Genomic DNA, 20,820 nt, shown 5'->3' with positions numbered 1-20,820 from the left:
CCCGGCGCCTCGTCCCCGTAACGCCCCTGGCGGAGGCCACGGTCCAGAGCAGCAGGTTGGACCCGGCTGCTGTCACTCATCCCCGGGGGTCCGAGAGCGCGTGTAGGGGCGAGGCTGGGGAATTGGTCCACCTTGACCCTGAAGCCCCGCCCCGTCACGGGCGGGATTGGTGGAGCTGCAGACCAACCGAGAAAGATGGGTCGGCTTCTGAAACAAAGCACGCGTGGTGTTCCGCGAAGAGCCGAGAAGGGAAAGCACCGTTGGGGCAGTTGTGTCCCACTACAAGGAGTAGGGGAGTCCCCCCCTACTTGGGTCTCCCACTTGTCTCGCATGCCTCAGAGCGGCTCTCAGCAGGAGCCCAGTCCGCGCCGAACTTGGACTGGGACTTCTCTTGCTAGGTGTTCCCTACTACAGGAAACTGGATAAAGAATCGCCGTGTCCTCGTTTCCAGCAAACCCTCGGGTGAGGAACAAATTCCCATTTCTTGTACAACAATTACATCCTCTCTCCGTTTTCGAAACGTTCATCTCTTTCAGAATCACCACACTTCTATCCCCTTGGTCAAAAGTGGGCTGTCCTAAAGGCTTCGAGTGCTACCGGCATTGTCCGTCATACACACATACGCCCCACACAGGATACAGGAAATTAGGGCCCTGACGCTAAGAGGGCCTCATTTGGCTGTTACTTGAAAAAGAGGGTGTTAATTTAAGTGAATTCTTAGGACCTTGAGTTTCCTAAGGCAGGAATTCGCACCATTTTCACGAGTTGCAGCCACTTTTTTCAATGCTTTCCAACCAACTCATCACACTTAACCATAATGTAGCAGAATAATATTTTGAGATATTTAGGGAGGATAGCCCCCTCCTACCCCAATGACAGGACACCTACACCACTTACCTGTATTCCAAGGCCCTACCCCAACCTACAGCGAAGAGCATTACACACCCCCTCAAGGAACAGGATTACACCACAAACAAAACATCGGTCATTTGGTTTTAGATTTCTTCAGCCAAGGCTTTTGAGTTTCAGGGTTCTGAAATTTACGTTTCAAGTCGGGATAAATGTCACGCCAAAACCAGTATATTTTGAAAGAACAGGATCAAACCAGTTCCTCTTACACCACTCCTGTTGTAGTATACTCCATCCCTCTTAATCCCTAATGTCTCATGGGTAAATTACTTCCTTATAATTTTATATCTGTCGTGTTTCTATCATTCAAATATTTATGAAACACTTCGCCTAATCATAGAATCTCAGAATTGACCTGAATTTATCCACTTTAGGTTTCAAGATTCTCGTCCATATTGGTGACCTTTAACCTGACAGGTCTGTCAGCTGGGCCTCACAGAGATGGGTAAGTACCTCTGGACTCTGAAATAGGCCATTCCTTGTTGGGCGGATCTAATTCTAAGAAAGTCCCTCCTTACTCGAAACTGAAGAGCAGCTCCTGCATTCTTTATCCCGTCTACGTTTTCAGCCTATCATTATCTAGGAAGTAATAAATTACATAGAACTTACACAAATCATAATATTTTATATATATAATATTCTGCAGATATCACCCCATCATTTTAATAATCCACAAGACTATAAACCTTTGAGGGCAGGAATTTTCTTGTATTTATCTTTATGTCCCTAGCATCTAGTACAGTGCTTTCAAATAATAGGCACTCCTTAATTGTTCCTTAAAGTGAACTGAATGTTGACTATAATGTGAAATTTTAGATCTGGGAGAAGCCTTGGGAAAATCCAACTTCCTCATTTTAAGAATATGAGAGTTGAGGTCCAATGGAGTTAAATGTCTAATCCAAGTTACTCAACTAGTAATAACAAAGCCATAACTAAACTCAGGTTTTTCAACTCCTAGACCAGGTCTTTCCTCCTGTACCAGTATCAAAGCTTCAAACTCCGAAGATGGGGAAAGTACTCTTCCTTGCCATTTGAGAGTTTTTACAGCCATCTAATACAAATTCTGTACTTCATAGCTGGAACACTGCCTTCTTTTTCATGAAATTCAACAGGAAATTTTTTCAATATGTAATAGAACATTTAACTTTTTTCTAAATGGTACCATCTCCAAATAACTTGATCTCCATGGGGATGTTTACTGAGGTAATAATGTTACACTTCTGTGCCTTTATATTCAGATCCTTGGGGGGGAAATTAGTGTCTTGGGACTGTGTTGGTAGAGTAAAACTTTTCCCCAAATTCCACACATCCCACCATAGCATGCTTTTCTGCATGTGTTGGGGATGGGGCTACAGAGTGGAGAATGGCATAGTCCTAAGACTGAAATAAACTTGGGCCTGCTTAGACAAATAGATAAATATGCCCCTGATAAAATTGGAAGAGAATCGGAAAGAACTCATGTCAGGGAGGAATTAATTCAGCCTCAGACTGCAGTGAAAGAGTATGTAGAACTCCTCTAGTTATCAAAAGACAGGCTAGTTGGGATTACATGGAAACAAACAAACCAAAAAAAGTAAATATATCAGTAGAGGTCAGGATAGTTTATTTCTTCAAACTCATAACCAACTGACAGTTTGCTAATCCAAATGACAACAACTTTTTGTTGTTGTTGCTTCCCATGTGGTAGGCGTTACTCTTACAGTGCTTTGCTTGTTAAAGTATTCCACCTAACCTCACAACACTCCAAGGAGGGTACTAATATTATCCCCAATTTACAGGTAAGTTAACTGAGGTTGAAACCGTTCAGTATCTTGCCACCTAGCTAATAAGGAATCGTGTCCCTACGTGGTCAAACTCCCTGTGTTATAATGTTCCCTCTCTTCTTAATCAGGTTAATGTACGCCCTCCATACCTGAGAGGTTTATTCAGAAGGATACAATGATATATGGAGGTGAATCTGTTTTTAAAAGATGGTGAAACCTGGCCTCTTTCTAGAATTGAGTATGTAGACACTCAGGCTGCCTTGGTAGATATATATTATGAAAAATACAAGTCTGAAAGATGATTTCCAGGTTACTCCATCCTTATCTATTTTATCCTTTTTGACCTTATTTCAATAGCAACTATTGACTTCATGGTATATTATTAATGAGATTATTTATCTAGAGTATCTAATGAGGCTCTGCTGAATATAATGCGTTCCCTACTCTGATAGATCAGTGGGTGGAGGCAGCCTCTTCAGCCTTCTGGAATGAACCTTTTAACTATTGAGGACTGTGCTACTGGGAAACAGTTTCAGCTCTTAAGCTTTGAATTTCATAAGAATGCCACCTTAACTTATGGTGCTTTTCACATATATACATAGAACAGTTTTGCAATAGCCACTTACCAAATGCTCATAGGTAATAAAAATGTAGGTTTTGTTTTTCAATACCTGTACATAGTCATGCCCCAATTACTAGGTTAATGGAAAAAGCGCAGAAGTAGACATTTTCCTCCATTGTCACCAACAGGGACAGTCTCCTCAAACTGGTTATGATTAAAAAGCTGAAAAGATGGCATCGTTTGCCATATATCTTGTTCACTACACTTTTTCTTTCATCCGCTTCCTTTTCCCCTGCCCCTCTTATGCTAGAGGTTAGAACACTGAAAATGACACACAAGAAAGTGACCTCTTTCTAATCACTCCAGGTTACTTTGTAGAATTGATATCCTGTCATGTGCGTTTATAATGTACATTAAAAGGTCTTCCTTTTTTTTTTTCATCAACCTCTGTTGGGGCAATAATGTAACTCCCACAAAAAAAAAAAAAAAAAGAGGGAGAGAGACCATAAGAGATGGAACTTTCTGGAACCAACTCTACACTGGGCATTTTTAGCCATGGCAGCACTTTTGACTTTTTTTTCTGAAGCAGAACATAGGCTTAATCCAGATGGCTTGGATTAAAAACCCATTGGCTTAAGAAGTCAATCCACCACCGAAGACAAATTATTTCACATCTCTGTGTGTCTTGGTTTCCTCATCTGCAAAATAGTGAAAATAATAGGAACTACCTTCTAGGTACGTTGTGAGAAATAAGTGAATGAGTAAGTATCAGTAAAGCACATAAAAATACCTGGCTCCATACCTATTAGCTGCAGTACTCATCGTATTCTTGAATCAACCCTTCCCCCTCACAGCCAGCTTGTCATCACAAATCCTTCTTTTCCTCTAAGCTGGTCCCTGACTCCACAGTCACTATGTCTTATTAACTTGGCTTCCTTTCTCCTTTCTAGAGTTTACAGTGAACAGTGAGTTAGGGACAAAAGCATTCTTCACCAAGACATGCCACCAATGTGAAATTAGCATAGTTTGAAACTGAAATGTGAGACTTTACACAATAAAGAAAAAAAATGAGTACCCAGTATCAACGCTGTGTCATTCAAACTCTCTGAAAACTAGCTTAATGGAAATTGATTACTACTGGAAGTTCAGATGTACATAAGAAATTCTTAAACAATTAAACAGATTGTAGTAAACTACAGGGGATTCTACATAAATAGAAGCACATATTGAGTTCCCATAGCGACTAATTTCTCTTTCTTGTCCTTTGAAGTAATATTACCCTTCCCTGAGTGCCACAGATTTTTAATCTACTATACCAGAGGCAAAGTGTCTTCAGGTATTACCCTTGGGCCAGCCTGGAATAAGATGCAGACCCTCCTACTTAAGCAGGCATTAAACTTGTCTGGGCCTTCATTCCTCCATCTACAAACATGGGAATAATATCTTCAAGGGATAAATATGATAAAATATGTACAAGCATTTATAAAAGTGGGAGAGAGAAGCAGGAATAAATGCATGAGCACCAATTATGTGATGCTTTCACATATTTCCTTGTGAACTTCATGCAGTCTTGTGAAGTACAGTTGGCTAATTTTTATGCTTGGGGCTATTTCAAGTAAAAATGAGTCTGTGTTTTTAAGTTATCTAGAAAATCCGGGTTTCCTTCTTTATGAAGCTGCCATTTTAGGGATCTCTCAGAAAAGCTAAGAATTTTCCAATTCTGCTGGGATTTGATATCAGTGTTTCAATTTCAATTTCAATTTCTTTCTTTTTTTTTTTTTGTGCTAATCTTTTTCTCCAGCATACTTAAACTGGCACTTTTCTTTTCTTTTTTTTTTTACCCAGGGCCTTTTATTTTTTGGAAATCACACCTGCCTAGGGATTTAACAAAGTATTTGAATAAAACTGTGTTCATTACCACATGTTCTTTTCTGAATTGGGTATTTTCACCTTATTCGCATGGAGCTAATCAAGCCCTAATGAGGTGGCATTAAATTCGATCTCAGAAGGTATAATTTTCCAATCGAATCTAAACAATGCATGACGTGTAGAGTGACTTTCATAAATACACCATTGCTTCAGTTACTCCAGCTAGCAGGGTATGGGCAGAAAGAATAACCATTTTCCTTGTACAGTGGCGTCTGCGTGCGGTCAGGCTCTTCATTTCTCCTCGCCTTTTCTAGCCTGCTTCCAGGAATACAATGTCTGTTTAACATCCCTCTCAGGGCATACCGGAGGCCCCATCCATCTCCAGACGTCGGGTGGCTGCACAGCCGAGCATCTCATTATGGCAAAGTGAAGCATTCTGGGAGAGTGGATGGAGCCGGCAGGCAGCAGTAGGAAGTGGGGGAGGGAGGAGGAGAACAGGAGCTGAGGAAAATATATGCTCACTTCCTTGGTGATAACATGTCATGGAAGTAAGAACTTCCTGTTCTAGAAAGGAAGGGGATGTAGGATGCCAGAAGCCTGTGACTAAGCAGATTCCAGCTCCTACAACCTGGTTCCGTCTGCCTCGGCTACCACAAGCCTCCTGACACACCTGAACCCCCCCAGTTGAAGTCACCACAGAAGCCATGTTGTGGGAAGAAAGTAATGAATCCAAGTAGTTCAGAAAAATATCTATGGTTCCAAAATAGAAAAAGGAAAGAATTTGGAGGCGTGCACATACACGCGTGCAGGCGCGCACGCGCACACACACACACACACACAAATCACTGATTTACCCAATTGGAAAAGTATTGCCTTCCAACTAACCTGAATGCTTACACTTTAGTTTGTTATACTTCCTTCACCAAAGTAGGTTAAAGCAAATACCCTTAACATTTTGGGAGTCACAGGACCCCTTTAAGAAACATTGAAAATGATGACTCCCTGTCAAAGGCCTGAAATCTACCTATGTCCACCCCATCAGCCCCTATATTAAGAATTCCTAGATGAGACATTCATTTGCGTTTACAAGTACTTCCCTTTTAAAATGCAGACATTGAGGGACTAGTCAGTGGCTCTCGGTAATTTGTTGGTGAGAGAGGAGTTCCACACCCTCCTCCCCAGTCTGACTGTCGTCTGCCCCTGTGCTCAAATAATGGGAACTGGTGGGTGAGGTGAGCGGTTCCAGGCGGTGGAGCAGTAGAGAGGAGGGAAGGCTTGGCTCTGGGGGGCAGCATTTTCAAGGCAGTATGGAGGTATTGGACTATCGGACAAAGAGCAAGAGCGAAGCAGTGCTCTTTGGAGAGGAGAGGCCAAAAATAAGCTTCTGTTTCCAAATTTCGCTCACCTCCGGTTCCAAACTGGGTTGCAGTCAAAGCTGCTTTTTCTGCAGCCACCCACACCCAGACTCTGGGTCCTCCCCTGCCCACAGTCACCCTTTGCCTTCCCTCATCTGATCGTTTCATCCTCTCACCCCTGACCCCAGGCCCTGATCAGCTCCCACTGGGCTCAGGCTGCCCCGCTGCTCTGCCCCGCCCCCATGGTCTGGTCAGTTTACTGGGCAAGTCTGACCTTGAGCCCCTGCAACTGCTTTCATTTCATTCTTCATCCCTCCGCCTCACAGTCACTTCTTCTGGCTTCAAAGCTCTCTCACTACAACCTTCATCTGTTCTAAACCTCCATTCAAATTTTATATAACTGTAGCTTTGGGAAACATTTCCAATTCACAGATAATAGACTAGGGGATATAAATACTGTATTGGCAGACACTTAAGTACCACTCACTTGGCACCAGGCACCATTCTAGTGTTCGTATCGACTCATTTAATCCCTCAACAATCCCAAGAGATAGAAACTTTAGTTAAACCCATTTTACAGGTGAGGTGACTGAGGCACAGAGAAAGTAACTTGCCCAAAGTCACACAGCTAGTAAATGGCAAAACTGGGAGAATTAAACCCAGGCAACCTGGCTTCAGATCTGTATTTTTTTCATCACTTTGCTATATCACTTCTTTGTTTGGCATTGTACAAAGGGATATTTGCCCACCCTCTGCACCCCCCCCAACACACATTCCAAATCCTTTATTATGGAGACTGTATACCTATTTTTCTTGCACCTGTAGGCAGTCACACCTAACATAACTCTAGGGGGACAGGGCAAAGGTCCCGTGTTCACTCTGCCCATCATTTGTGGCAACATGAAACACAGTTTCCCCAGCTCCAGGGTATGGAACTTTATTCTCTTCCTTGTTGAAACGATTTGGGGATCTGGCAACAGAACTACCTGTTGGCGTATGTAAGAGTAGTGCTCGGGGCGCCCAGGTGGCTCAGTTGGTTAAGCGTCCGTCTTTTGATCTCAGGTCAGGTCTTGATCTCAGGGTCGTGGGTTCAAGCCCCGTATTGGGCTCCATGGGGCTCAAAGTAGCAGAGTATTGTTATAGGCAATTCAGCTTTAAAGGGTTGCCATTGCATGTGGGTCAAAACTCTGCCACGTGCCCCCTCCTCCCCCTTTTCCAGCTCCCCTTCCAGGATCCCGGGGCTCCAGTCGTGGTGCCGGGTGGCCGGCCCTCCTGGACAGACCCATGCTATTTTCAGGACAAGGTTCATCCCCAGTGAGTGAAGGCAAACCTCTCTGCTCCCTAATAAGAGCAAGACTGAAACGAGTTTAAACAATATCCCGGAGGAAAGACAGAGGGATTGCCTGAGAATCGGAAGGAGACCAGACCGGTGCTGAGAGGTTGTGGTACTCAGTGGTCACAGGAAGGGTGAAATTCTCAATTCCTCTTGCCATTTTTGGGTTAGAAAATGGAGACACTTCTTTCTCCCCGGCCTCTGAGTCACTGCCACTATGGGAGCAAAACGACACCCGGCTCCCCACAGCACGCACGCAGAGTATAGATCCCCGCACCATCAGCCTGCTTCACATACCCCAGAGATGCTTGTACCTGGGACCGGTTTTGATGATCAGAACTTACCCGTCCAATGTCTCATTCCCTCAGCTCCTTGTGCATGACTGGCTTGCTGTTCTCCGATAAGCTGATCCAGGGGAAATATACATGTGTCAACATAGTACCCCTTGCAAAGATATTTACCCTTGAAATAAAAGACTCCTAACAAACACAGGGCTCCACACCAACAACGTACTTCCCCCAGCCAGCCTCCCACCCTTAAGTCTGTCCTCCTCCCCGTCTCCATGATGGCTCCTCCCCACCCCTTGCGACTCAGCTTCGGGCTCACCTCCATTAAGCCCTTCCTTGACTGAGGTTGCCCACAGTCATGTCTTTTTTCCACTTAACACCTGCAGCGCTAGAACGGAACTTGGCAGGAGAGAACAGAACCAGAACAAAAGGGAATAGAATGTTTGGGCAGGACAGTCTCAGGGGTGAGCTGGGCACATTCCCTCATCTCACCTGTGAGGAGACAAAGACACAGAAGAGTCTGATCAGACAAGGCCCATGGCAAGTCAATGGCTGGGTTGGGCCGCTTGGACGTTTTCCTGCCTGGCCTTCCTCTCTTTTGCTAGGAAGGGCCCTGCTTCTTTGGGGGCAACTGCTCACCCCACCATTCATTAGATGGAGTTTTGATAGCCAATCAGGGTGCCTCCCACTCCCAGTGAGCACATGATCTCTTGCTTGCTCATTGATCTATTCATGAAATAACCATTATCAAGGGCCTTCCACGTGCCAGACACTGCTGGGCTCTAGGAATAACACGTTGAGCAAAAACAGACCCAGTTGCTGCCCTCATGGGGCTTATGAGCTTGCAGAGGTGGCATTCCTTAAATAATCATGCAAGCAAAGTAAAATTGCTATTTTGACAAGTAGTAAGGAGAAAAGGTACACAGTTTTTGAGAGCATACAATAGGGGAGCTAACTCAGCTACTTTGTACAGTTTACGCACTGCACAAAGGAGCACAGCCAAGGGGACAGAGGGGCTGGAGTACCACTTACAGTCTGCTCACCAATCCATGGGCTTGATGTGAAGCTGTGTCTGCTCAGAGGAAGGGGCACCTTGTTCTTCACACACTGGCACTGTCCACCCAAAAGGGTCATCTTTTTCTAATTTGCCCCATAGTCTCAAATCAACCAGCCGGGACCCTGGGTGTGATTCAGTCAGGGAAATGAGTGGAAAGAGGGGAGGCTCCCCTGAGGAGGTGACTGGAGACACATGAATAATGAGTAGTAATAAACCGAGTAGGAAGGAAGAGCTTTTCAGACACCAGAAAGAGCCCATGCAGTGGCCTTGTCATGATGGCTATCTAGTCCCTAGTTCCAGGCACTTCTCAGGCTTGGCTGATCTGCCTTCCCAGAGGATTGCTCTCATGACATTACATTTCCTATTTGTAGTTCAAAATTAGTTTCTGTCACTTGCAACTGGAGAGCCCTGGCTCACAGAGCAAAGCTGGCCCAGCTCTCCTTCCTCGCAAGTGCATGGGGCCTCCTCCCTCTGCCGGGCCCCATCCCTCCATGCAAGAAACCTCTACTCTGTCAGGCCACCTCACCTTCAGAGCCGGAACTCTGTCTTTGATGATCTAGTATTGTCTCCAGCATGTAACGGGAACTCAGTAAACATTCCATGAATCAAGACTTGATTAACTCTCTACCAGCAGTCATTTTGTCCACTGGGCCTGGATGAAGTGTGAATATTGGAGTACAGAGTAGCTTTTCTGTACGTCTCTCATCTCTACCAGTTCACCCATAGTTTCTACTGGCGCTGAGCATATGCAGACTCCAGCTTATGCTTATGTTAATAAATGGCTCTGGTTTGTTTAGAATTTGGCTGTGGAGAGCTGGTGGGACTGATTTCTTTTTTTTTTTTTAAGATTTTATTTATTTATTCATAAGAGATAGAGAGAGAGAGGCAGAGGGAGAAGCAGGCTCCCCCCACTGAGCAGGGAGCCCGATGCGGGACTCGATCCCAGGACCCTGGGATCATGACCTGAGCCGAAGGCAAAAGCTTAACCATCTGAGCCACCCAGGCGCCCCGGGAATGATTTCATAAGGAAGAGTCAGCAGCTTTTATTCTCTCACTGCATGCTGAGTGCTAGTGGGCTACCTTTAAGGTAAAGCGTTTTCCAGATCTAAAAGTCTAGAGCTGAATATTAAAGATGGTTTTCACCCAGGGTGCCTGGGTGGCTCGGTCGGTTAAGGGGCTGCCTTCGGCTCGGGTCATGATCCCAGGGTCCTGGGATCAAGCCCCACATCGGGCTCCCTGCTTGGCGGGGAGTCTGCTTCTCTCTCTCCCTCTGCCTGCTGCTCTGCCTGCCTGTGCTCTCTCTCTCTCTCTGTCAAATAAATAAATGAAATCTTAAAAAAAAAAAAAAAGATGGTTTTCACCCTGTGCTTAATATCTACTAAGGCCCAGTCTAGGGGTGTCAGGCTACTTGAGGTCCTCTGTGGTTTTGTCAGCCGAAAACAGTCTACTTTCTTCATTGATCTTTATATTATTCCCAGATTAAGGACCATCACTCTTTTGGGTATATCCTTCCCCTCTAACTCCAGGACCTGAAGTATTTCAGCTTCATACTATATCTCATGCCACTGTTGCTCTTAGCTTTGTTAGAGAAGCTGGTATTTGAGGGTTTTTTGAGACTCATGTCCCCTTTTAATAAGTCAAGCTCTACTGGCTTGAGATGCAGGCTGTCCTATGGAGGCTGCTGAATAAGCCAGTGTTTGGAAATAGGATTCATAGAATTAGGTTGCTTTTCTTCACGTGTATCTCAATATCCAAGGGTTTCAAGAGACTCTGCCATTCTTTTCACAATTCATCAGTTTAGAAGGGAACCACAAAGATGATGCATCCATCAGATCCTATCTGTATTTTCTTCACCAAGACTCCCAAACCAGCAAGTCTATCAAAGAGCCAGGTGATAGGGTTGCAAAAGAGTAACACACCAGATTTTGGAAAAGCAGCCGAGGCTTGAACATGGCCTCTTCTGCTGAACACAGGACACATTGTCCGAACTCTCTGTACAAGAGTTCTTTATTTTTAAAATGAGCACAATAGCACCACTTTCCTCACAGGAGTGTTGTGAGGACTCAACAGATGATACATGTGTGGTAGACAGAACAGTGGCGCCCCAAACATGTCCATGCCCTAATCTGTGGAACTTGTGAATGTGTTCCTTAACACGGCAAAAGGGACTTGGTAGATATGACTAAGAATTTTGAAATGGGGAGATTATCCTGGATTCTCCCAGTGGGCCCTGTGTAATCACAAGGGTCCTTATAAGCGAAAGAGGGAGACAGGAGGGTCAGCGTCAGAGAAGGACATGTGATGGGGTCCGAGTGAAGAAGTTACTGACAAGGGCCAAGGAATGCTGGCATCTTCTAGAAGCTAGAAAAGGCAAGGAAATTAATTCCTTCCAGAAGGAACACATCCCTAACAACACCTTGACTTTATAGCCTCATGAGATTCATTTGTACTTCTGATTCAAGAACTGCAATAAATATGTGTGTTTTTTTTAAAGATTTTATTTATTTATTTGAGTGAGAAAGAGAGCGCACGGGGGGTTGGGGAGCAGGGAGGACAGAGGGAGAAGCAGACTTCCTGCTGAGTGGGGAGCCCGATGCGGGGCTCGATCCCTGGACCCTGGATCATGACCGGAGCCGAAGGTAGGCACTTAACTGACTGAGCCACCCAGGCGTCCCTAAATATGTGTGTTTTAAACCACTACATTTATGGCATTTTGTTACAGCAGCCATCGGAAACTAATACAGGATGTAAAGCATTTATCTCAGGACCTGCTAAAATACCATAAATCATTGTGGCTGTTACTATTATTTTTGCTTCCTTGAATCAGATTTCTTTTGTTGTAAATGACAGAAATTCAGCCAATGTAGCTTAGGCCAAAAAGGGAGGGGGGGGGATTTTTTGGCTCCTATAATCAAAAAAAGGCAAAGCAAATGTAATAATAGAAGCAAATTTATTTATTGAATGCTGGTCCTGGCATTGAGAAGGGGGGCCCTGGTGGCTGACCCAGGGCCACATAAGAAAATGCTCCTGCCCAAGACTTTACCTTTTCAGAGAATGGTGCAGGGGCGCCTGGGTGGCTCAGTTGGTGAAGCATTCAACTCTTGATCTCAGTTCAGGTCTTGATCTCAGGTTGTGAATTTAAGCCCTGTGTTGGGCTCCATGCCCAGTGTGGAGCCTACTTGGGGAAAAAAAGAGAGAGAGAGAGAGAGAGAGAGAGAATGGTGCAGAGGTACAAAGATGAATTAGAGATAGTTTCTTGACTGCAGCAAGGTTGAGTCCAGGGGCAGAACAAAGAGTTCAGGGGTAGCAGAGTCTAGCACAAACAGGAAGGCTCTGGCATCCTAAGCACACAACTTCTGTGGCAGGATCTGGATCATGCTCTACCCTACTTGGCTCTTGCTTCAGCTAGGTTTTTCAAACTTCCCATGCATTCTGTGAGCGTCCCAATGCTCTCCCACTGAATTCCTTGTCTGCATAAGTTAGCCAGAGTAGTTGCATTGTGTGCAGCTGAGAACCCCGTTAAGCTCAACTGAGATAGTATAGCTTCAGGGTCCACTGTATTCAGAAACTAGAACTCAGCAGGATGCTCTCCCTAACTCTGTCTTGTTGCCACTCCCATCTGTTTTGACCTGTCTTTATTTGTTCAAATAGTACTTGTTTAGCATTTACTGTGTATCAAGCACTGTGCTAAACTCTGGGGATGCAACAATTAACAAAACAGATAAAAATTCATCTATGGCAATTCAAGGAACCCCAAATAGCCAAAACAATCTTGAAAATACGAGTAAGGTTGGATGACTCACTTCCCAATTTCAAAACCTAACACAAAGCTACAGTAGTCAGGACGGTGTGGTACTGGCATAATGATAGACAGATCAATAGAATAGAATTGAGAGTGTATAAATTAAAATTATGAACATTTATGTTTAAGTAATCTTCAATAAGGGTACCAAGACAATTCAATGGAAAAAGGATAATCTTTTCAACAATGGTATGAGACAACTGGATGTCCACAGGCAAAAGGATAAACTTGTACTGCTCCCTCACATCATATATAGTAATGAACTCAAAATGAATCATGGACCTAAATGTAAGAGATAAAACTACAGAACTCTTTTTTTAAAATATTTTATTTATTTGAGAGAGAGAGAGAGAGCAAGAGAGAGCATGAGCAGGGGCCGGGGAGAGGGAGAAGAAGGCTCCTCACTGAGAGGGAGCCTGGGGTGGGGCTTGAGACCAGGACCCCGGGACCATGACCTGAGCCAACGGCAGATGCTTAACCAACTGAGCCACCCAGTTTTGGTGCCCCAAAACTATAGAACTCTTATAAGAAAACATAGGCATAAATCTTTGTGACTTTGGATTAGACCATGCTTTCTTAGATATGACACCAACAGCACAAGCAACAAAAGAAAAATACAGATAAATTGGACTTTATCAAAACTAAACACTTTTTCCTACTAAGGACACCATCATGAAAGTAAAAAGACAATCCACAGAATGGAAGAAAATATTTGCAAATCATTTATCTAGTAAGGGACTTGTATCTAAACAACATAAAGAACTCTCACACCTTTAAAAAGGTACCTGTACTCGGAAAACTATAAAACATTGATGAAAGAAATTGAAGATGACAAAGAAGTGGAAAAACATTCCATGCTCATGGATTGGAAGAACAATTATTGTTAAAATGTCCATACTGTCTGGGGCGCCTGGGTGGCTCAGTCGTTAAGCATCTGCCTTTGGCTCAGGTCATGGTCCCAGGGTCCTGGGATCGAGCCCCGCATCGGGCTCCCTGCTCCGCAGGAAGCCTCCTTCTCCCTCTCCCACTCCCCTCTCTCACTGTGTCTCTCTGTCAAATAAATAAATAAAATCTTTAAAAAAAGTCTATATTATCCAAAGCAGTCTACACATTTAATGCACTCCTTATCAAAATACCAACAGTATTTTTCACAGAGCTAGAACAAACAATCTTAAAATTTGTATGGGACCACAAGAGATGCCCAATAGCCAAAGTAACCTTGAAAAAGAAAAGCAAAGCTGGAGGCATCACATTTCCAGGCTTTAGGTTATATTACAGAGCTGTAGTGACCAAACAGTATGGTACTGGCACAGAAACAGACACGTAGATCAATGGGACAGAATAGAGAGCCCAGAAATGAACGCACAACTCTATGGTCAACTAATCGTCAACAAAGCAGGAAAGAATGTCCAATGGGAAAAAAGACAACCTCTTCAACAAATAGTGTTGGGAAAACTGGATAGCAACATGCAAAAGAATGAAGCTAGACCACTTACTTTCACCAAACACAAAAATGAATTCAAAATGGATTAAAGACCTACATGTGAGACAGGAAACCATAAAAAGCCTAGAGAACAGAGGCAGAAACCTCTTTGACATCAGCTGTAGCAATTTCTTTCTAGATGTGAACTACTATTATCCAGCAATTGCATTCCTAGGTATTTAGCCAAAGAATACAAAAATACTAATTCAAAGCAGCATTACCTACAATATCCAAATTATGGAAACAGCCGAAGTGTCCATCCACTGATGAATGGAGAAAGGAGATGTGGTATATATATATATATATATATAATGGAATATTACTCAACCACAAAAAGAATGAAATCTTGCCATTTGCAACAACATGGGTGGAGCTAGAGAGTATTATGCTAACTGAAATAAGTCAGAGAAAGACAAATACCATATGATTTCACTCATATGGGGAATTTAAGAAACAAATGAGCAAAGGGAAAAGAAAGAGGGAGGCAAACCAAGAAACAGATTCTTAGCTATAGTGAACAAACTGATGGTTAGCAGAGGGGAGGTGGGTGGAGGGAAGGGTGAAATAGGTGATGGGGATTAAGGAGGGCACTTGTGAGGAGCACTGGGTGATGTATGGAATTGTTGAATCACTATATTGTACACCTGAAACTAATATTACACTGTATGTTAACTAACTGGAATTTAAATAAAAACCAAAAAAAAAAGAGATACATAACCCAATCAAAAAATGGGCAAAAGATCTGTTAAACATTTCTCCAAGGAAGATATACAAATGTCCAAGAAGAACATGAAAAGTTGCTCAATATCTTAGCTATTAGGGAAATGCAGATCAAAACCTCAATGAAAGACACTTAACATCTAGTAGGGTGAATATAATGGAAAAGGCAGATAATAACAAGTCTCAGCAAAAGTGTTGGAGAACAAGTGTTGAAGAAATTGGAACCCTCATACATTGCCAGTAAGAATGTAAAACTGTACAGCTGTTTGGAAAATAGTTTGGCAGTTCTTTAAAGGTTAAACATAGAGTTGTTATATGACCCAGACCCAGTAATTCCTCTCCTAGCTGTATACCCAAGAGATATGAAAACATATACACACAAAAAATTATACACAAATGTTCATAGCAGCATTATTCACATCCATTAACTGATGAATGGATAAATAAAATGTGTATATCTATTTTTATATTACTTAGCAATGAAAAGGAATGACATACTGATAGATGCTACAACATTGACCTTGGAAAACATGCTAAGAAAAGAAGCCAGTTACAAAAGACCATACATTGTACGATTCCAATTATATGGAATGTCTAGAATAGGCAACTTTATAGAGACAAAAAGTCAATTAATTATTGCCTATGGGGGGTGGCAAGAAGGAGAGTGACTGCTAATGGGAATGTATTTTGGGGGGAGGAGGGAATGAAAATATTCTAAAATTGTGATGATGGTTAGACAAATCTGATTATTAAAAAATCCATTAAGTTGTATACTTTAAGTAGATAAATTTTGTGGTATGTGAATTATATCTCAATGTTAAAAAAAAAATCCATGCCCTCGTGGAGCTTACGTCTATTGGGAGATAAGGAAAACAAACAAATATATAAATAAATACATGATATTTTCAGTGTTGCTAAAGCAAATTATAAAGCAGAATGGGGGATAGGGTGTTTCAGAGGGTGGGTGGGGGCTGCAGTTGTAACTAGAGTATTGTTGAAGGCTTTACAAAGAAGATTACATATGAGCAGAGACCTAAAGGAGATGAAGGTACAAGCCATGTGGATATTTGGAGAAAGAGTGCTCTAGGCAGCGGAAACAGCAAGTGCAAAAGCCCTGAGGCAGGAAAATCCCAATCATATGTATGAACAGCAAAGTCAGTGTGGCTGTGGAGACTTTCTATATATGTTAGGTTAGTTGGTGTCCTTCCTAATACTGTTTTATACCTTATACCAGTTTTTGGTACATAGGAAACAGGAATACATCATCCTGTTCTTGAACCTGGACACCTGGCCTAGGAAAGTGATTCTCAATCTTTCTTCTGCCTTGATACTCCTGAAAAATATGTTCCCATGAGCAATTTGTTCCCACAGACATTAAGATTAGGAGCGAGGTAACATAGACCATAGGTTTGCATATAGGTACACAGTCCTAAGTCTTCCACTCAAGAAAGTATATCAGAATGAAAGGGAGTGAAACTAATGTTAGTATAAAGATAATTTTGGATCTATTCAATTTATTTTTTTAAAAACATAGGACAACCTGCAGAATGGGAGAAAGTATTTTCAAATCATATGTCCGATAAAGGCCTGGGATCCCAAATATATAAGGAGCTTTTACAACTCAATAACAAAAAGACAACCATGTCAACTATATTCAGATTTTTTTTTTAATTGATACCATTGAGACCTAAGGGGAGAAAAGGACATATTTTCTACTGGGTTTGTAACTCTGCATTGTACCCAAATGTACCACATTCACTAGGTTCACAATAAATACTGTTGACAGAATGAACAGTAAGGCAAAAAAAAAAAAGACAACCAAATTTTAAAATGGGCAAAGGACTTGACTAGACATTTCTCCGAAGAAGATATACAAATAACCAACCAACAAACAAAAAAAGTAGTCATTAGGCAAATAAAAGTCACAATGAGATAGCACTTTACACCCACTAAAATAGCTATAATTTAAAAATTTAAAAAAACCCACAAAAATACTAAGTGTTGGCAAGGATGTGGAGAAACAGGAACACTTGTCCATTTCTGGTGGGGATGTAAAATGTTTCAGGCACTGGGAAAAATAGTTTGGCAGTTCCTCAAAAGGTAAACAGAATCATCATATGACCCAGCAAATCTGCTCTTAGGTATATATACCCAAAACAACTGAAAAGAGCTACGCAAACAAATACATGCACATGAATAGCAGCACTATTTATTATAGCCAAAAGGTGGAAATAACCCAAATGTTCATGGATGGATGAATAAACTGTGGCATATGCATACAATGGAGTATTATTAGCTTATAACTAATAATAGGAATGAATATTAATAGCTAATAATAGGAATGAAGTACTGATATGTGCTACAACGTGGATGAACCTTGGAAACTTGGGAGACATGTGCTACATGAAAGAAGCCATACACAAAAGGTCACATATTGTATGATTCCATTTTATGTGAAACATCCAGAATAGGTAAGTCTATAGAGACAGAGTAGATCAGCAGTTGCCAGGAGCTGGGGGTAGGAGACAGGGGCAAGTAACTGCTTAATGGGAAAGAGTTTTAACTGTGGGATGATGAAAATGTTTTGGAATTAGAGGGAGGTGGTTGTTGCACAACATTGTGAATGTACCAACTGCCGCTGAGTTGTTCACTCTAAAACGGTTAATTTGATGTTAATTTACCTCAATAAATACCATAATAACAAATTCAAATTTAGGCCTTTTATTATTAATAAGAAATAACCTAGTAACATATCTGTTAAGACACTGTAATCTAAAATGCTCTACCATAGCAATACCATTTCTTTTTTTTTTCCGCCAGTAATCTACTTTGATTTCCCCTTAATACTCAGCTAAACGCTTGCCACTGTGTATCACATGGAGATGCATGGATTGGTAGGTAGGCGTGTTCTTATAGATGTACAGATTCATTCTGCTCCCTTTTCTATCGGCTGGCTTGTTTTGAGGGGGACATAGCTCTTGATTACCTTAGTTCACTTATCCATCCTATCTGACCAAGTCTCAGAGGTACCTGTAGGTCTTACTTCCTTGTACTTGTTAACATCTCAAGCCCACTTTGTCTGTCCTCATGCCACTACACTAGTTTCTCAAAAGTGAAAGCTGTAGACCAATTGCATCAGAATCACCTCACCCAAAATCCAGACCTACTGAATCAAATTATCTGGGGGGTATCCCCAGGAATCTGCATTTTTATTAAGCATTGCCATATGCTTTTGCACGTAGACATTTAAGACCTTTACCTTTGTTCTGGATTCTTCTCTAATAGTTAATTTACTAATTCATTCAACATTGAGTGCCCATCCAGGCAGTAGCCTAGATACTAAGGTGAGGAAAGGAATGGTAACCACAATTTGCAACAACAAACATATAAACAAAAAAATCAAAAAACCTGTACTTTGATTTTCAAAAGTACCAAACCATACTATGCAATATAAACTATCTAAACTCAAATCATTTTAACACTAGCTCATTCAGATCCATATATTTCAAGATAAGACTATAGTCACAGTAACATCACATGGATTTATGTGTTCCAAAGACCACGGATGTTCCAGCAACCTGCCAGATTTACAAATTCTGTCAATTCTGACCTAACTCCAGTCCTACACAGTCTATATAAGTATCCTTCCCTAACTTCCCTCTTTGGAGACCCTACCGAGACTGTCAGGTCATGTTTTCCCTTGCTCAGCAATTTCAATAAACTCAGCTTTATAAGCAGCAGGTTTCCTTGGTGTTCTTTTTGTAGGACTTCAACAGCAGGCACAGATATAAAATTGTTATTTTCTTCTATGAATAATTGTTTATCTCCCTTACTGTTATTTTGCATTCTGTTTTATGTGATACTCTCCCTAGAATCTAAATTTATAGTGTTTCTGGGCATTTTCCTCTTGAGGCACTTCAATCAAGACACATCCATTGGCTGCTTGTTCTATACACCTTGAGAACAGAGTATAGGAGAGTTATTTCAGGAGTTAGGTTACTGAAGCAGTAACAATCCCACAGTCTTAAGCAATTTGAAGTGTGTCTAGATCCTGTAGCAACAAGGGCTGTGATTTCTGAAATGTTGCCAGGGTGTCTCTTGATGTGGATTTAGTCTCCTTCATCCTATTCAGGATTTAGAGGATATGTGCAGTCAGAAGATTCCTCTTTTTTCAGCCCTGGAAATTTTTCTTCTTCTACTATTTCTTTATTTCTTCCCCTCTAGTCTCTTCATTATTCACTTCTACACAAATGCATAAACTTCTAGATCTATCCACCATGCATCTTAACTCTTTTCCCTCTCTAGCTATTTTCATTTTGAGTTCTAACCCAACCTCTTGGGTTCATCTTCCAACTCAGTAATTCAGTTGTCAGCTATGTGCTATTTAATAACCCATTAGCGAAGGGTTTTCTCCCCTTGTTTTATGGATATAACATTTTTTCAAATCTCCCTGAGTTTAGTTCTAGCATGGGGAATTGTTAGGGACTGAATGTTTATGTCCCTCTAAAATTCATATGCTGAGGCCCTAACCCACAATGCATTTGGAGATAGGGCTTTTGGAAAATAATTAGGTTTAGAGGAGGTCATGAGGATGGAGCCCCCATGATGGGATTAGTGTCCTTACAAAATGTATGTGAGAACATAGTGAGAAGGCAGCTGTCTATAAGCTAGGGAGAGGGCTCTCACCAGGAACCAAATTTGCCTGTACTTTGATCTTGGACTTCCAAGCCTCCAGAATTGTGAGAAATAAATATCTGTTGCTTGAAGCCACCGGTCTATGGTATTTTGTTATAGCAACCTGAGCAGATTGAGACAGAAGGTGGACTCCTCTGCTTTCCTTCCAGGAACGCTCAAATCTTTGATCTGCTAATAGTACCATCTCTTGTATTCCCACACTACTCTGGACTTACCCTTTTAAAAATGTTTTCTCTGACTTTACAGCAAGACTTTGGACAAGAGATAGGTAGGCACATGTGTTTAGTCACTCATCTCGGTTCAATAGCCGAACTCTGATCTCAATTCTAGGCATGGCTTCTAACAGTGACTTTGAGAAAGCCTGGGGTGGTAAAAAAAGGGCATTGATCCAGAACCCAAGAGACCTAGATTTCATTCCCAGGTCTGTGCCTCACTAGCTCTGTGATTTTAGCTGAGCCACTCACTTCTCCAGGCTTCTTGTTCTCATCTGAAAACCAAGAGGGTTGGCCAGATTAGGGGCTGTCAACCTTGGAGTCACAACATATGACAAAAAGCCAGAAATAACAATGGTTTAAGTAAGATAGAAGTAAAACTCTCTACATGTAAATAGACAGCCCAAGGATCTCATGACAGCCCCAGCATCTTCAGGGACCCAGGCTTCTCCTACTTGGTTCTTTCCCTTGCCATCCCCAACATATACTTTCTGCAACATCATCCAAGATGGCTGCTTTAGCTTTCATCTCCACATTTCAGCCATAGAAGGGAGGAAAGGGCATGACCCCCTTTCAGGACCTTGTCTGAAGCCTCACACACCACTTCCTTTTATATCCTGTCCCCAAGAACTTGTCTCTAACCCCTACAATGATCATTGTAGCTGCAAGAGAGGCTGGGAAATGTAGTCTTTTTTTTCTGGGTGTCCATGTGCCCAGCTAAAATTTGAAGGTTCTGGGCGCCTGGGTGGCTCAGTTGGTTAAGCGACTGCCTT

The 20,820-nt window shown here is 42.2% G+C and overlaps 1 protein-coding gene and 1 long non-coding RNA gene across 4 annotated transcripts in view; one reads left to right on the top strand and one right to left on the bottom strand.

The window, feature by feature from the left end:
* Positions 1–8,557, bottom strand: part of DCUN1D4 (defective in cullin neddylation 1 domain containing 4) — a 76,945-nt gene extending 68,388 nt beyond the window's left edge. Inside the window, exons 1-2 of one of the 3 annotated variants that reach the window (XR_012377909.1) lie at positions 8,398–8,556; positions 8,136–8,196 (exon numbers count right to left, since the gene is read on the bottom strand). Coding sequence is in view for 2 of the 3 variants with exons in the window: in XM_073891658.1 (XP_073747759.1) it covers positions 8,136–8,196; positions 8,398–8,403 (67 nt within the window). In the remaining variant the exon portion in view is untranslated. Of the gene's footprint in view, positions 1–8,135; positions 8,197–8,397 lie in introns of all 3 variants that reach the window. The other 2 variants (XM_073891658.1, XM_025887533.2) reach the window with 2 other exon arrangements.
* Positions 46–20,820, top strand: part of LOC112835894 (uncharacterized) — a 23,031-nt gene continuing 2,256 nt past the window's right edge. The window contains exons 1-2 of the long non-coding RNA XR_003211328.2: positions 46–462; positions 1,284–1,354. This is a non-coding gene — a long non-coding RNA (uncharacterized lncRNA). The remainder of the gene's footprint in view (positions 463–1,283; positions 1,355–20,820) is intronic.

This window comes from Callorhinus ursinus, unplaced genomic scaffold, assembly GCF_003265705.2.
Source record: "Callorhinus ursinus isolate GAN/ISIS: 27379988/994484 unplaced genomic scaffold, GSC_fseal_2.0 scaffold4, whole genome shotgun sequence".
Classification (NCBI taxonomy): domain Eukaryota; kingdom Metazoa; phylum Chordata; class Mammalia; order Carnivora; family Otariidae; genus Callorhinus; species Callorhinus ursinus.
Note: the sequence above shows the minus strand (reverse complement) of the source record. Positions and strands in the feature narration are given on the sequence as shown.